Genomic DNA, 16,700 nt, shown 5'->3' on the forward strand with positions numbered 1-16,700 from the left:
TTGCCCAACTTGTTACTTGCTTAGGGCCGTAAGACCTTGCCATTTCTCCATCTGTTTCCATCATTTTCTTCCTCCTCTTGTCTTCAGATCTTCTGCTACTGTCTGATATAATTCCACTTAGGATCCACTCAGACAATCCAGGATCATCTCAAAATCCTTAACCTACTCACAATTTACAGTCAGGCCACCATATAAAATAACATCCATGGATTTCAGGGATCAAAATCTGGAAGTCTTTGGAGCCATTAGTTAGCCTACCACAGCAAACTGGGCTCATTGTTTAATACATTATTTTACTGTCTCTTAGGTGTCTCTGTTACCCTACTTTGTAAGCTTCATTAAGAGGAAGTGGAAGAAATCCCACCGATAATTTGGGGATTCAGTAGTAGAGTATGAGAATAATTAAACACATCAAGAACTTCGTAAATTCTAAGAGAATAAAGAATTAATAGTATGTAAATACAAAAGGAAATGCATATCAGTTTGTTAGATGAGGAGAATTTGATGAAATTTAGCATCCATCCCAGTTAAATAAGGAATAGAAGTTTTCCCTTTTCTGAAAGCCATTTTTGTACCATTGTTATACAATTAAAGCACTTTTATTCAAAGCATAATAGATCAGAACTAACAATTATCCCAGCCTTCATGTACCATATGCAGAAAGTTAGGGTTAATGCATAAACAAGAGGTATGGTCATTAAACCTAACATGGAAGTGCAACAGTCATTTTTTACCTCTAACATAGTAAAGAAAGTTGGTACAGAATGAGAATCTTGTCCATTTTGTTTAATACTTTTTAGTTTCCAAAATCCCGTAGTTTTAGGCTGTCCTGATTTCCTCTCTTATTGCTTGTAATTTGGCTGTCCTTTTTGCTAGAAATCTTTCAGTGGTAAATATAAGCAGGAACATCTCCAACATCTCTAGTTTAAAGAAACTTTGAGAGTAGATAGGGACCTTTACTTGGAAGTGTTTGCATAGAGTTTTTCATATGTAAGAGAAATCTGTCAGTTGTCCATGTGAGAAATCATCTATTTCCACCACTACAGGCCCCATGGTGATTATAAGGTCCATATCTGAAACTTAGCCAGAGATTTTGTATCGCCCAAAACACAGTACTTACTTCAAGGAGCTAAACAAAGATACCTACTGTATGGCATTTGAATACTGCATTTCCTGTACTGTATCATATAAAAGATGTTTCTAAACCTTTAAGATCCATGAATTATGTGTAACAAAGATGATTTATAATGTGCATTAGTTCAAACTTACCAAGAACAACTGGATGTGAATTTATGTTTTACGGTCATGTTCATGGTGTATATAATAATCAGCCATTCATTTTAGGGAAAAGGAAATGGAGAATTTTGTCAGTGTTACATGGGTGCACAGAAGCAATTTAAAGTTACTAAACTGTCACCAGCAACGGGCTATAAATTCAGACTATCAGCCAAAAATGATTATGGTACAAGGTAAGATATATTTTATAAAATAATGTACATATTTTACATTATCCATTGACTTCATTTGTATAATTATTCACAACCCAGGTTATACACTAAAAATTCTACTTTACTTTATCACTTTTTGATATAGTTAAGATATGTTAAGATCCAACAGAAACTAAAAAAAGGACAAGAATTTGACCTAGTTATTAGACACCCATTTCCCACATTGGAATAGCTGGCTCTGGCACCTGACTCCAGTTTCCTGCTCATTCAAACCCTGACAGGCATGGCAATGGCTGCAGTGGCTGGGCTCCTGCCACCCACCTGGGCAATCTAGATTAAGTTCCCAATTCCTCACTTGTGTCAGGTCCAGCCATGGGGACATCTGGTTAGTGAACCAGCAAGTGAAAGTGCTCTCTCTCTCTCTCTCTTATTCAAATGAAGTTAACAACTTTATCAATACTTTAAAATATGTGTGTGACCAAAATATTTTTATTTGTTTTCAACAACATTTTATTATTTTGTAAAAATTCTGGTAAATTGTAACAGCATCTAAATATTGGATTAAGCTGAAAGGTCAAGTGCCTTTCAAAAATCACACTGAAATTGGTTTTCCTCTGGAGATTCCTCTACCCACTTCTAATGAGAGCATAGAGGTTTAATTATAGTACAATAATTTGTGTTTTCTATTTCTTACAAGTACCATCATATTAAAGTGTATTTAAAAGATGTAACTTGGGCTCGGCGGCGTGGCTTTGTGGCTAAGGTCCTCACCTTGATCCCATATGGCTGCTGGTTCTAATCCCGGCAGCTCCACTTCCTCGCTATCTTTCCTCCTCTCAGTATATCTGACTTTGTAATAAAAATAAAATAAATCTTTAAAAAAAAAAGATGTAACCCATTTATCAATAAAGAAACATTGTGTTCATACTTTCGTTATAAGATATAATATATATTTCTTAACTTTCTTTTTATTTCATTTTTTGGTGTCAGCATGGTTGCCACGAAGATATCATGTTGTCAAATCTATGGTAGATTATTTGGATTGCAAATCACAGGCAAAAATTGTGTCATGTTCAAAAAATGTAACTAATCAAATATTTGTCCTTTGCCTAAAAAGGTAATTTTTTCATTACTACTTAAAAATTATTTGTTTCAACAGTGGCTTTAGTGAAGAAGTGTTATATTACACCTCAGGCTGTGCCCCTTCCATGCCAGCAAGTCCTGTGTTAACTAAAGCTGGAGTCACCTGGTTATCCTTACAGTGGAGCAAGCCCTCTGGAACACCATCAGATGAAGGAATTTCTTATATTTTAGAGATGGAGGAAGAAACTTCAGTAAGTAAAGATATGGAGCTCCTGGGTCCAGCACCATAGCGTAGTGGTTTAAGTCCTAGCCTTGCACGTGCCAGGATCCCATATGGTCGCCGGTTCTAATCCCAGCAGCCTTGCTTCCCATCCAGCTCCCTGCTTGTGGCCTAGGACAGCAGTTGAGGACGGCCCAGACAGTTGGGACCCTGTACCCACGTGGGAGACCTGGAAGAGCTCCTGGCTCCTGGTTTCGGATTGGCTCAGCTCCAGCCATTGCGCTCACTTGAGGAGTGAACCATCAGAATATCTTCCTCTCTGTCTCTCCTCCTCTTTGTATGCCCGCCTTTCCAATTAAAAAAAAAAAAGATATGGAGCTCCTTACTCAAGTCCCAAGATTTGGAAGACTAGGAATGAGGGAGTACTCCAGCTTCTGTTCCCTTAATGTTATAAAAAGGAGTCTGGGGCTTCTGTATATTTGAATTCCATTTTTGCTTTCGGACAATACATCTTATCTGAGCTTTGGATTGCTTTGTTTTGTTTTTTTGAAGAACTATTATTTATTTGAAAGGCTGAGTTACACAGGCATAAAGAGGAAGAGAAAGGGAGGGAGATCTCCATTCACTGGTTCTCTCGCCAAATGACCACAGTAGCCAGGGCTGGACCAGGCTGTAGCAAGGAGCCTAGGACTCCATCCTGGACTTACATGGGAGTGACAGAGGCCCAAGCCTCGTGGGCCATTATCCACTACCCTCCCAGGCACATTTTTAGGGGAAGTGGATTAGAAGTGAGACAGTCAGGACTTAGGCACTCATACAGGATGCCAGCATGCAGGCATCAGTCTAACCCACAGTACGATGCAGACCCTACCATATCTGTTTCAAAATAATAAGAACATCACCCCAGCCTGTTAGACTAAACATCTCTAAAAGCCAAGAAAGTTCCTTGTCCTCCTTTTCCAGCTGTGTTTCTACACAGCTTCCCAAAGTGCCACAGACTTGAAGTTTCATGTGGGGCTATCTAGTGCAGCCTGAATCTAGTTAGCCGTGACTCCTCATGAAGTTAGCCATGATGCCTCTCACGGGCTACAACCTAACTAACCAAAAGTTAGGTTGTCTTCTGTCTGTAGTGCCATAGCTCTTTAGAGCTACTTCAGTGCAACAGACATCAAAAATAGCTTTGACCCTTCCTATGTGGCAATCCAAGAAAAGTAAAAGCACATATTCAGGGCCCACACCATGGCAAAGCATGCTAAGCCTCTACCTTCAGTGCCAGAATCCAATACAAGTCCCAGTTGGAGTACTCACTGTTCCACTTCCCATCCAGCTCCCTGCAAATGGCCTAGGAGAACAGCAGAGAATGGCCCAAGTCTTGGGTCCCTGCATCCTTGTAGGAAAAGCTTCTGGTTCCCAGCTTTGGTCCAGCCCAGCTCTGGTTGTTTCAGCCTTTTGGAGAGTTAGCCAACAGATGGAAAATATCTCTCTCTAACTCTTTCAAGTAAAAATAAATAATCATTTTTTTAAAAATACAAAAATTTATACACAAATGTCCATAAAAGCATTATTCATAATATGCAAAAAATGGAAATAACACAGATGCCTGTCAACAGATGAATGATAAACACACTGTAATATAGTCCTATGAGGGATTATCATTCACCCATAAAAATACATGGTATACCAATAAATTGTATGATGTGAATAAATAATGAAAATATTTTGCTAAGTTCTTTTACTTAGAAAAGACAATATGCATCATTTCACTTATATGGATACAGACAAATTCATAGAGAAAGAAAGCATATTAGTGTGGGACCAATGCCGTGACTCCACAGGTTAATCCTCCACCTACAAGCACTGGCATCCCTTATGGGTACAGGTTTTTGTCCCAGCTGCTCCACTTCCTATTTAGCTCCATACCTATGGCCCACAAAAGCAGCAGAGGACAGACCAGGTCCTTGGGACCCTGCATCTATGTGGGAGACTCAGAAGAAGCTCCTGGCTCCTGGGTTCAGATCTGCTCAGCTCTGGCAAGTGCAGCCATTTGAGGAGTGAACCAGTGAATGGAAGATTTTTCTCTGTCTCTCCTCCACTCTGTAAATCTGCCTTTCTAATAAAAATAATTTTTTTCTTAAGGCATATTAGTAGATAGAAATTGCTAAAAGTACAGGCTGTATTCTCAAATTAGGAATTAGGTAATATTTAATATGGCCATGTGAATATACTATAAACTGACTTTGATACTTCTTTTAATGTATCAGAATTGTCAGTAGAGCTGTAAACAACAATCTCAGAGGTAAGCAGCATCCTCACCTGCCAGTACAAGCATCCATTCAGTTAACCTGTACACAGCATTGTTCACAACAATTTAACTGTTAAAGTCACACTTCTATTTAGCTCTGCAGGTAACTCAGTGGGAAATTCCTGTTCTCAGGATAGCTTACTCAAATGGTGAGGTTAGCACTATCCTATTCTTCCCTCAATTCATATTTTCTCTTGGTCACTGGGTTTATTGAGGTTCTTCTACAAATATTTGTTGGCATTTTTGGGCCCATCCATTTGAGAAAAGCATTAAGGTGAGTCTTACACTCAGCCTAGCATTAGTCAGGTGCACACTGCAGAAGACAATGAAGTGCCAGGTATCTTCCTATAGGTATTGTTCCCCATGCTGATGCTTATAGACACTAATGAAGAGTTTGTTTTCCTTTTTCAGGGGTATGGTTTTAAGCCTAAATATGATGGAGAAGATCTTGCCTACACAGTGAAAAATCTCAGACGAAGTACCAAGTATAAGTTTAAGGTGAGATTTGAAAATCCTTAAAAGATTTCATATCTTGTTGTTTAAAAGCCAAAGTGCATGTCTTGGTTCTGAGGTTTTAAACCTTGACTCTTCATCTTTTGTAATGAGCTTTGTTTTACTCTGTATTATGTAACAGTGCCTCTAAAACTTCATATATTTAAACTCAAAACCAATTTTAATGTTCTGTGGGGCTCTTCATTTGTGTAATGTAAGCAGGCATTTCAAAACGTTTGGATTCTTTTAGAATATACTTGTATGCTTGTTTGCACGTTCCAATCTGTCCCATTATTGGTAGTCAGATGACAGAGGTATTAGCTAACATATTTCCTCACTGTAAAGTTACTTTTCCTCTTACAATTTTATATGAAGTGTTTTCTAAATACTATATACTTTGTAGGATCTTAATTCTCATCAAACTTTAACCCACTAATTTTAAGACCCATTGATAATTCTTGTCTGAATCAATTAACTGAGATCCAAGAGCCAAGTTTTTTGTATTATTATTATTATTATTACTATACAAATTTTAGTAAGCATTGTACCACAAAGGGAAATGTTCTCTTCTTTCCATTTATTTGTATCAGTATGACTTATGGATTTAATTATCCAGTGGGATTCTATTTCACTTTAATGGGTTTTATGAGGCTCAAATTAACCAAAATGCGGAAACTACCTCCTCCCCCAAGCTGTCTCCTAAACCATGAACGTGTCCCCTCATCATCCTCTGGCTCAAGATACTCTCTCTAGTCCTGCCCTAGTTTGCCTGTTTCAGTTCTGAAGTTGGCTGTTTTTCAAAGCACATAGATCCTTTTTTTGTGGCAGTAGTATAAAATTAAATATGCTTAGTTGCTAAAGGAATTTTACTGCTCACAGGTATACCTTCCCAGTAGGCAGAGCTAAACCGTGTGTATATGGTTTAAGTATATACAATGTATATACATATGCACACATATATATAAATAGTTCTATACATTCATAAGCATATCTATGTGTTTATGTATTTGTGTTTAAATGTGTTATTTTTAAATCACGAACTCATTAAGAGTTTTAAAAATACCATAAAATCTAATCTAACACCACAAGTTAATTTTAGTTTTCTCTTTCCTTTGTTTTTTTAAATATATTATTTACCTTGATAGTTTTGTAGGTGTAGGAGGTTATTTCCTCCCCTTCCCCTGCTTCCCCTCTATCTGATATTATTCTCTGAATTATAGTAGTGTAGTCCCTTAGTAACAGTTACAAGATTAACTTTCTGCTCTTTAGATTTATCATGACATGGTAGATATAACAGCCTTTGTCACTAGTGAGAAAATGTGCCCCTGTTATGTTCAGTTTGTTTACTTTTGTTAAGTCAGACTCTTCTCTATTCACCACACTTTTTCTTTGAAAAAGTCCTACTCGGGGTGTTTGCATTCCAAGTGGGGACATACACTTGCCTCCACCCAACCCTGACCCTCCCACACATGCCCCAGCCCTGCACTCCTGTTACAGATGCTTGTCATACTTAGCTCATCTATTGACCTTTACACTGAATAATTCCAGCAGGAAGCAGTGCCACACCATAAAGATTTTTCCTGTGGAGACTCTTAAAATTCTGTATCTTTCCTGGTATAGTGTATTCATAGGTTATATTTTGGTTGTGACTTGGTCAGGATATGTGTGTGTGTACATATGATTGGCTCAGCTTCAGCTGTTGCCGTCACTTAGACAGTGAATCATCGGACGGAAACTCTTCCTGTTTCTCCTCCTCTCTCTCTCCTCTTACCTTGCAATAAAAATAAATAAATCCTAAAAAAAAAAAAAAGTTAAGCATGTGTCTTAGATTTTTTTTACTTCAGCATCTGGGCAGATGATAGTGCTTTTTTACCAATGGAGAAGGGCAGTTCTACAGATGAGAAAATCAGTGCTTGATATTGGACTTGAATTTTTCAGCTTCATTAATGGAGATAGATAAAAATATACAGACAATTACATTTTTAAAAATAATGCCTAGTGATGAATTGTATTTCTGTATTAGCATGTAACAAATTACGCATTACTTAGTTCCTTCGGGAAACAATGAATGTTTTATTATTGTATGCTCTGTGAGTCAGAATTTCAAGACCAATTTAGCCAGGTGGCTTAACCACAAGGTTTCCCTGAGGTTGTAACTTAGATGTTGATGAAGAACGCACTCAGCTGAAGGCTTGGAGGGGCTGCTTCCAGGTCACTCACATGGTATCACCAGGAGCCCTCATATCCTTACCACGTAGGTTCCATAAGTCACATCCACCCTCATCTCTGCTTTATTCTGCTTGTTAACTTGAGTGCTTTAGGTATTAACTCACATGCAAGAGACGGGAAATTAGGCTTCATCTTTTGAAGAAAAGACTAAAAAATTGTGGGCATCTTTCTAAAGGCCCATAGACTATTAAAAAGAAGAAATAAAGGAAGCCTAAAGCCCATTAAGAATCAGTTGTTACTATAGCTTATTCTTATGATTACTCTGGTATCAAAACGCTAGACTTGCACTTGTATGTCCAGGATTAAATGTCAAATGGTGGGAGATACTCTTGCATACTCTGCACATTTGCCAAGCACTGTTGAAGACAGTTCTCTAACAAGCCATCACGATATGCAGATGTATTTGTAGTTGATTGCACCTACTTGTCTCTCGTCGTTTTGCTCATTAAACTGGTATCAGTGAGTATCAAATATACTATTTTACTTTTTATGCTCTTATCACAGGTGATTGCTTACAACTCCGAAGGTAAAAGCAATCCAAGTGAAATAGTGGAATTTACTACCTGCCCTGACAAGCCAGGAGTACCTGTTAAACCTTCAGTTAAAGGAAAGATACATTCACACAGTTTTAAAATAACTTGGGGTAAGATATTGCATGTATTTACACATGTTTTATAGTAGATTAAAATAATTTGAGTATGAAGTACTTTTTTAAGACATTTGAGTTAATTTCTTAGTCCAACTTAGTCTAATAAGAAATGTAGGAGTCACTCATTGTTGACTTTCACGTGAGGGGATGAGAAGAGTAGAAGCTCTGTGGTCACATACACAGAGCTAATTCAGATCTGAGCTAATTCACGAGGAATGGGGAATCCACCTGTGAGACTGTATGCATGGTGTAGCGTTGTGCGAATGAAAGATTGCAGAACTTGGAGCCACTCACCTGGGTCACGCTGGCTCTCTGGAGAAATGAAACTCAGCTGCTCATTACTTAGTTAAATAGGAGAACCAGGATCATATAAACCTGATCCTTGTCTAAAGAATTGAGACTGATAAAAAAGGCTTCACTGATACTTATAAAATATCTAAAAGTTTCGATCTTAAAATCTGAAGTGAATGAAATAATATTGTGCAGCCATTAAGAAGTGTTACAGAGAGCCAAATGTATAAACACTAAATAAGGTAGAGTTTTGCAGCTTGACAACAGCATAGATTAGTGAAGTACTACTGGTATTAACAGTAAAGCATTCAGGACCAGCATTGTGGTGTAACAGGAAAAGCCACCATCCCCTAAGGGTACCAGAGTGAGTCCTGGCTGCTGCTCCAATCCGGCACCCTGCTAACCTCCTGGGAAGAGTGTTTGGGCTGCTGCCACGCCTGGAAGATCCGAATGATGCTCCTGGCTTCAGCCTGGCCAGTGCTAGTAAATGTGGCCATCCGGAAGATCTTTTGCTGTTTTTGTATATCCCCTTCTCCTGTAGCTATAGCTTTCAAAGATAAACGTTTAAAACTAATAAAGCCTTCTAGATGATTTTTGTAAACAACCTGTACTTTTTGAAATAAGACTGTCATTTCTTCATTGTATGTATTTTGCCTAATACCATTTTGCTTCTTTGAGTAGATCCACCAAAAGACAATGGAGGGGCAGCCATCAATAAGTACGTTGTGGAGATGTCAGAAGGCCCTAACGGTAAGAACACCTGTTAAAGTTGATGTGTTTATCCTGGTCAGTGTCTGCTCCTCATGACTTTAGCTTTTCTTTCCTCTTGCTTTTCATTTGCTGATATAAAAAGGTGTTTACTTCACTTTGGGCTGTCTTTGATTTTTTTTTTCCTTTGTGTAGCAGTTAAGCTTCTGCCTGTCAGAATCCACTCTAAACTGTAATCTCCAGAAAAATAAGGAATCAAATGTAAGACTACTACTACATTTTCTTTTTTCACTACTGCATTTACATCTTCTTTTTTCCCCTTTGTTTGTTTACATTGCCTAGTCCCAGGATACCTATACTAAGTATTAGATTCTGTGAAATCTTCTGTTAATTTATTCAGTTTATGTCCAAAAGTATCAGAAACAGTATCTCTTTTCTTAAAGATTTATTTTTACTGGCAAGGCATATTTACAGAGAGAAGGAGAGAAAGGCGAAGAAAGATCATTCATCTACTGGTTCACTCCCCAATTGGCTGTAACAGCCAGAGTTGAGCCGATCCAAAGCCAGGAGCCAGGAGCTTCTTTTGAGTCTCCAGGTCCCAACAACTTTGGGCCATCCTCCACTGCTGTAGCAGACCGCAAGCAGGGAGCTGGATCAGAAGTGGAGCAGCCAGGACACAAGCTGGTACCCATATTGGATTCTGGCATTTGCTGGTGGAGTATTAGCCTATTGAGCTATTGTTCCAGCCCAGAAAAATTTTCTTTTAATTCCAGTAGCTAATTTTAGTAGTAAACTTAGTGATTAGTGGTTTTTATTCTCGAATTGCACAATTAAATGGTCTTTATTTTTATGAAACAAGCTGTTTCCTACAAAAATTGAACTGTCTCTTTATTAAAGCTAAACTTCCAATGATACTGGTTCTTTCTACTCTTTCCATGTTATAACCTTATTACTGGACCAACAAATACATTTAAAGTTCTTAATTAAAAGCAGATCATCAATGTAAGCCAAAGTCTATATAGAATTAGAGCAATTTCACTTTAACAAAGCAATGCAGATTTGCCTAGGAAGCTGCAAACATAAAATTAGATCATTTCCAGGAAACTTAAAACAGGCTTAATTGGTTCTGACAAATTAGATAAACACTGATTTAGTGAAACCAGGATACCTGCTGTGTCCGTGAACCAGAGCGTTAAACATTACCTTGTAGCAAATTGAACACCATTCCTCACTTTACAGGAAACAAATGGGATATGATATACAGTGGCGCCACTAGGGAGCATCTTTGTGACCGACTGAATCCAGGCTGTTTCTATCGTTTACGAGTTTACTGCATCAGTGATGGAGGACAGAGTGCGGTAATACTTATACAGAGATCTTTTTTTTTTAAAGCTTGGTCACTTGAATGCAATCTCCAGATGTTCCTTCAAGTACTAAAAATATATTCACAAATATAGACAAGTAATTTCTGTAACCTCGTAGTTAATTTCATAATGCCCAGAGTATCTTACTATGGCATTTATAGTTTATATATTTAGAGAATATCTGTTTCTGATTAGCAGTTAGTCCTAGAAACACAAAATGCAAAAACTATGGAGAAAAACTTAATAAAGTTTAAGGTGATGCTTAATAACCATACTAAACAGAGGAATAAAATAATTTTCAACTGATTTACTACACCATAAGTAATGTGTTAGTACAAACCGTTAAACATACTTACTATTTAAAACGGGTTTTGATGTTCTAATATTTATGTATTTCACAACATTTCGGCCACTATTTTATTATGAAAGACTCAGTGTGGACTTAATAAGACATTTTTAATGGTATTGAGAGGTATGTTTTTAATAGGAATGATTTTTATTTAGCGAATTTAAAAAAGGATGGTTTCTTGGAGCAATTATAATTATTTTTCAAATAGAATTTGGCACAATACATGTATTCTTTTTAAAGATGAATTGTAATCATTTTGTTGAAAGTCTGATTATTATGAAACTGTGTGTGAATCCTGCCCAATAAACTTTATGATCAGTTGCTTCAGTTTATCTGCTAAGAAGATCCCTGGACTTAAAAAAATAAATAATAAACATAATGCACATTCACAGTTCTGTTATCCTAATAATACAGCATTGTAGCATTCTGATTTACCCTAGGGTACTTTTTAAAATAAAGTGATGACCAGTTATTTTGTTTATCCTTTAAAAGACTACTTAAAATGAATTGCCTAAGTATAAATTGAATATGAAATTTAAGCCTTAACATAAGACCGTTACACTGAGTTTTTGTCAGTGTTTTCCAGAGAATATCTTTTAAAATAAAACTTAAAAAAAAAAGAAAACTTTTTACATTGCATAGAAACACAAAGCAATGGACCAACTATTTGGAAGGATGCATAGTATGTGGATAAGCTCACATGATTTTAATTTTAGAAAGAAAGAAGAGAAGGTCTTTTTTTAATGTACAAATTAGTATTTAGATTACAAACATATTGTGTACAGTCAAGAGTGTAAACTTCCTAAAAGTATTTACAGAATGTTAAAACAAACCCCTTAGAAGAGATTTGTAGAATCAAGAATATTCTTTGTTAAAGTGTGTGAGACAGGACGAGTTTTAATTGTTCATTTGTTCGTTTTTGTAATTATGGAAAGACAAAGGTTTGATGGGATTCTTTTTCTGCTTATTTTCTTTGTGTTTAGTAGTCATATAGTCTTTATTTATAAGAAATCTGAGTTTCAGCGATTTGAGTTGTGAATATATTTATGACTTTATTCCTCCTCAGCAGATAGTCAAGTTTACTTTCAAATTATTAATGCAGTGTTTATGTCTGTATTGTTTTCCTTTTACTGAGATCCATCTGATTGGTTTGGGGCCTTTTTGGTTTCCTTGTGCTTTTGTTTTGGCAGGTCTCTGAGTGTTTACTGGTGCAGACTCCGGCTGTGCCTCCAGGCCCCTGCCTCCCTCCCAGATTACAGGGTAGACCGAAAGCAAAAGAAATACAGTTACGATGGGGTAATTTTCCATTTTGAAAATAAATTATAATTAAGCTTGTACTCAAAAGTATTCATCATGTTCAATTGCACAAATGCTTCTCACCTTAGGACTCCCGCTGGTTGATGGTGGATCACCCATTTCCTGTTATAGTTTGGAAATGTCGCCTGTAGAAAAAGATGAATCCAGGGAAGTTTACCAGGGTTCTGAATTGGAATGTACAGTGAGCAGCCTTCTTCCTGGAAAGACATACAGCTTCCGACTGCGTGCAGCTAACAAAATGGGGGTGAGGAGACCATGTCCACTGAATCATAATCTCAGCAATGTTCTAACAAGTAGCATCACAACATTCTTTGGCCATTTTAACTTGTAACTCCAAATTTTATATTTTTTAATAAGCCTCTGTTAATGAGAGTAATCAGTGTGTCCCACAACTTAATTGTTATGGAATCTCAGTATTTACAGACTCCATTTGGAATTTATGACACTTTGGACTTCTCTGGACTGAAGTTTACATTTAATGCAGTGCCAGTAAGGTTTAAGATGAGAATTCAAATCCTACTAATTATGGTTTTTGAGGCTGATTATATGCAGCATGTACTTTAAATTGGCAACTAATTGCAATTTTATATTTTATCTAAAGGAAGAAAACTGTATTTTAAACAGCCTTAAATTGTTCTGGGTTTTTGTGGATTTTTTTAAAATATTGTTACATTCAGCTCCATAATGTGGACAAAATATGTGGTGTCTATATCTTTACAGCTGAGGAAGCAGGCTTGAAACAGCCTTGCCTTGAAGTTTCACAAACCTAGCCTGATAAGTCTCTTTCCCCAGATGCTAGTGAACTATACTAGACTTCATATCTTGTTCCCCAGATGAGTTCTGTATTGTATCTGTAAGCTTGTTTAAGTTTTTTAGATGCTTTGTTGGCAGTTTATAAATGAATCATCCCTTTTTGTATTTTCACAGTGTTATTTTGGATCCTTCTAAAGCTAGTTCAGAATTTAAGACATAATTTGTATCTATCATCTCTCTTGCCTTTTGATTAATATTCTTTTCCTGAATCCTCACATAATTTTTTTTAGTTATTCTACCTACTTAGTGCCCTGCCCTTTTTATAAAAATTAGTTAATAAAGCAGTAAGAGGAGAGAGAATGAAATATAATAAATGAAACTTATAAATCTCCTCACTTTGATCGCTATGATTATTAAATGTTTAAATAAATGCTTGAAATTATTACCAAATTATCTTGGAAGATGGGGAAGATCTCATTTTTTCCAAAACCCTTTATGGGAAAATAGCATTGAAAGATAAGTTTGGGGATGGGTGTTCAGCCTGCTGGCTAAGCGCCCAAGTCTCACCTGAGACCCGCGTCCATCCCTGACCCTGGCTCCGGCTGCTTCGGCTTGCTGTTCATGTGGACCTGGAGCAGCCATAGCTCAGATAATTGAGTTCCTACCACCCAGGTAGGAGACCTGATTTGCATCCCACCTCCCAACCTCAGGCCTTGCCCTGCCCAGACCGTGGAAAGCCGAAGCATTTGAGGATTGAACACACAGTTGGGAACTCTCATATGTGTCTTTGCCTTTCAGATAAAAGGAATAAATAAAAAACCAGTGCTTTAAAAAAGTGAAAAGATAAGTTATTGTGATAAAAAAAAAAATTTTGAAGCCATCCATGTCTCTTATTAATACATTTTGTGCATACACTTTTTGATGAGCACTCCCCATACCCGTTTACTTCACTAGTGAATCTTCCTAGAGTTCTGTTAATTCAGTGGGCATTTAAAGGTAAAAATGGAAAAATCGGTTACATTTTTTTTTTCCAGTTTGGACCATTTTCAGAAAAATGTGATATTACTACAGCCCCTGGGCCACCAGATCAGTGCAAACCTCCTCACGTAACATGCAGATCTGCAACGTGTGCACAAGTTAACTGGGAGGTAGCTCATTTCCACTGATTTATGTTTATTTTCTTATATAATTAGTTTATATAAAGTAACACAGTATTCATTTTTTGCCTCTTATACAAAGTAGTAGTTTAGGCTAAGTTTATGTGATAAGAAAGTGAATTCCTTTTCCTCTTTGCAGCATATGAATCAGAATATATTTGCCTTACAAGTATTTAGTTGCTTGTTCATGATATGCATTGTGTTTTTAGCAGAGCTTTGTCTCAGTATAAATATTTCAGCCACTGGTAAATTTAATGTCAAACCAAACATTCCTAAAAATTAATATAATACTATTTCTCTTACCTTTATTATTTCCAGTGTATTTACTGTGTATTGTAATAATCAGTAATATAATTACATTTTGTTTCCTTTGGAATTTAACAAAGAAAATGTCCTTATATAGATTAACATTTTTACTACTTAATAAAATTATTTTTAAATATATTTACCTTAAAATAGTCTTTCTAAAATGACTGTTAGTCATACTTTCTACTTTAATTTCAAAAGTTGTATTTTAGATCAATTAGTGACCAATATTTATTCATTAATTCAGACTTACTCCATAAAATGTAAAAAAAGAAAAAGGGGGTTTTGATTATGCTTAAATATTTTAAAGAAATTTTTTAAAAATCTAGTTTTCTGATGTGTTCAAGTAAGTTACATTTGTGCCTCAAAGCTATTTATCAAGACTAAGATCTATCCTTTTTAATTTCAAGGTTCCTTTGAGTAATGGAACTGATGTCACTGAATATCGACTGGAATGGGGAGGAGTTGAAGGAAGTATGCAGATATGTTACTGTGGGCCTAGCCTCAGTTATGAATTAAAAGGACTCCTACCAGCAACTACCTATTACTGCAGAGTCCAGGTAGAAGCCTTGTCCACTTCCTGTCTCCAGAGTTTTTAATTTTATCAGCATGTTCATGGTCATGTCTTTATAAACTTGCAAACTGTTCATTTGCAGGCTCTGAGTGCTGTGGGCGCAGGTCCTTTCAGTGAAGTAGTAGCCTGCGTAACTCCACCATCGGTTCCTGCCATTGTGACTTGTCTTCAGGAAATAAGTGATGATGATATCGAAGATCCCCATTACTCTCCTTCTACATGCCTTGGGATAAGCTGGGAAAAGCCTTGTGACCATGGTTCAGAAATCCTTGCCTACAGCATAGACTTCGGAGATAAACAGCCCTTGACTGTGGGGAAGGTTACAAGCTATATTATAGACAATTTACAACCAGATACAACGTACAGGTATACTCTAAAAACTGTCAGTTTTTGCCTAGACCAGAGAGACACTTTAAACAGATAATCATAAACTAAACTTTAGTGTGTTTTGACCCTTAGAATACGAATTCAAGCCTTGAATAGCCTTGGAGCTGGTCCTTTCAGCCACATGATAAAGTTAAAAACTAAGCCCCTCCCTCCTGACCCACCTCGTCTGGAATGTGTTGCCTTTAACCACCAGAACCTTAAGCTGAAATGGGGAGAAGGAGCCCCAAAGACCGTGTCAACAGATTCTGTCCAGTATCACCTTCAGATGGAGGATAAGAATGGAAGGTAGGTGTTTTTAATTGCTTTTTTATATTAGGTATTTAGATTTCAAGTATGTACATTTTTATAAATTACAGAATAAGTAAGTTTTCAAAAAGATAGTTAAGCTGTAAATCTGACTTTCCAATAAAAATAAATCTTGTAAAAAAGATAGTTAAGATTAAGTCGTTTTTAAAGCTTGTTCTTTTCAAAGCATCAGAAGGCACAGTATAAACTGCCCCTTTGTGATTTGTGAGAGTCATGCCAAGAAAAAAACTGAGGTGTTCTTTGGTTTTCTTCTCTAAATGATTTACTGTCTTCATAAACCTAATCTAAGCTACCAAACAACTCCTCAGTGGTTATTTCCAGCAGCGCACAATTCCACAGTAAATGTGCAGTAAATGTGATCCGTTTGAAGGCAGGGGTTGTGTCTCGGCCTCTCCTACTTGCCTGACACATTGGCAGCACACTGCTACAGCCCGGCTCCTCGGGAGCTCCTGCAGTGAACTGCCCAGGCTCTGTAATATTCTCCCTATTGTTCAGGGCCTTTCATATACATGTTATACTATTTCCTACATCCCATGCCAAATGCTGCCATAGTGATGAGTTCATACATTTGAATTACACTGTTACTCGAAATATTCATATCATCAATTATGCATATACCAGTTTAGGGCTATTTGTTCACTTTATAACCTACATTTAAACTATGCAATTTTCAGGGTTTTTTTTTTTTCAACAATACAGTAATAGCTTTTTTTCTGTATAATTAAAATAGAAACTTCAGAGATTAAAAGGCAAAGTTTGTCCAAT

The 16,700-nt window shown here is 36.8% G+C and overlaps 1 protein-coding gene across 5 annotated transcripts in view; it reads left to right on the plus strand.

The window, feature by feature from the left end:
• The window catches only part of FNDC3A (fibronectin type III domain containing 3A), a 162,626-nt gene that overhangs the window by 129,037 nt on the left and 16,889 nt on the right, over nt 1-16,700 (plus strand). For all 5 annotated transcript variants that reach the window (XM_004577484.3, XM_058670773.1, XM_004577485.3 and 2 more), the window contains 12 exons: nt 1,345-1,469; nt 2,608-2,782; nt 5,465-5,551; nt 8,279-8,417; nt 9,396-9,464; nt 10,662-10,780; nt 12,326-12,431; nt 12,521-12,696; nt 14,240-14,353; nt 15,079-15,228; nt 15,325-15,608; nt 15,702-15,914. In XM_004577484.3, the coding sequence (XP_004577541.2) occupies nt 1,345-1,469; nt 2,608-2,782; nt 5,465-5,551; nt 8,279-8,417; nt 9,396-9,464; nt 10,662-10,780; nt 12,326-12,431; nt 12,521-12,696; nt 14,240-14,353; nt 15,079-15,228; nt 15,325-15,608; nt 15,702-15,914 (1,757 nt within the window). The remainder of the gene's footprint in view (nt 1-1,344; nt 1,470-2,607; nt 2,783-5,464; nt 5,552-8,278; nt 8,418-9,395; nt 9,465-10,661; nt 10,781-12,325; nt 12,432-12,520; nt 12,697-14,239; nt 14,354-15,078; nt 15,229-15,324; nt 15,609-15,701; nt 15,915-16,700) is intronic.

Source organism: Ochotona princeps, chromosome 12, assembly GCF_030435755.1.
Source record: "Ochotona princeps isolate mOchPri1 chromosome 12, mOchPri1.hap1, whole genome shotgun sequence".
NCBI lineage: Eukaryota > Metazoa > Chordata > Mammalia > Lagomorpha > Ochotonidae > Ochotona > Ochotona princeps.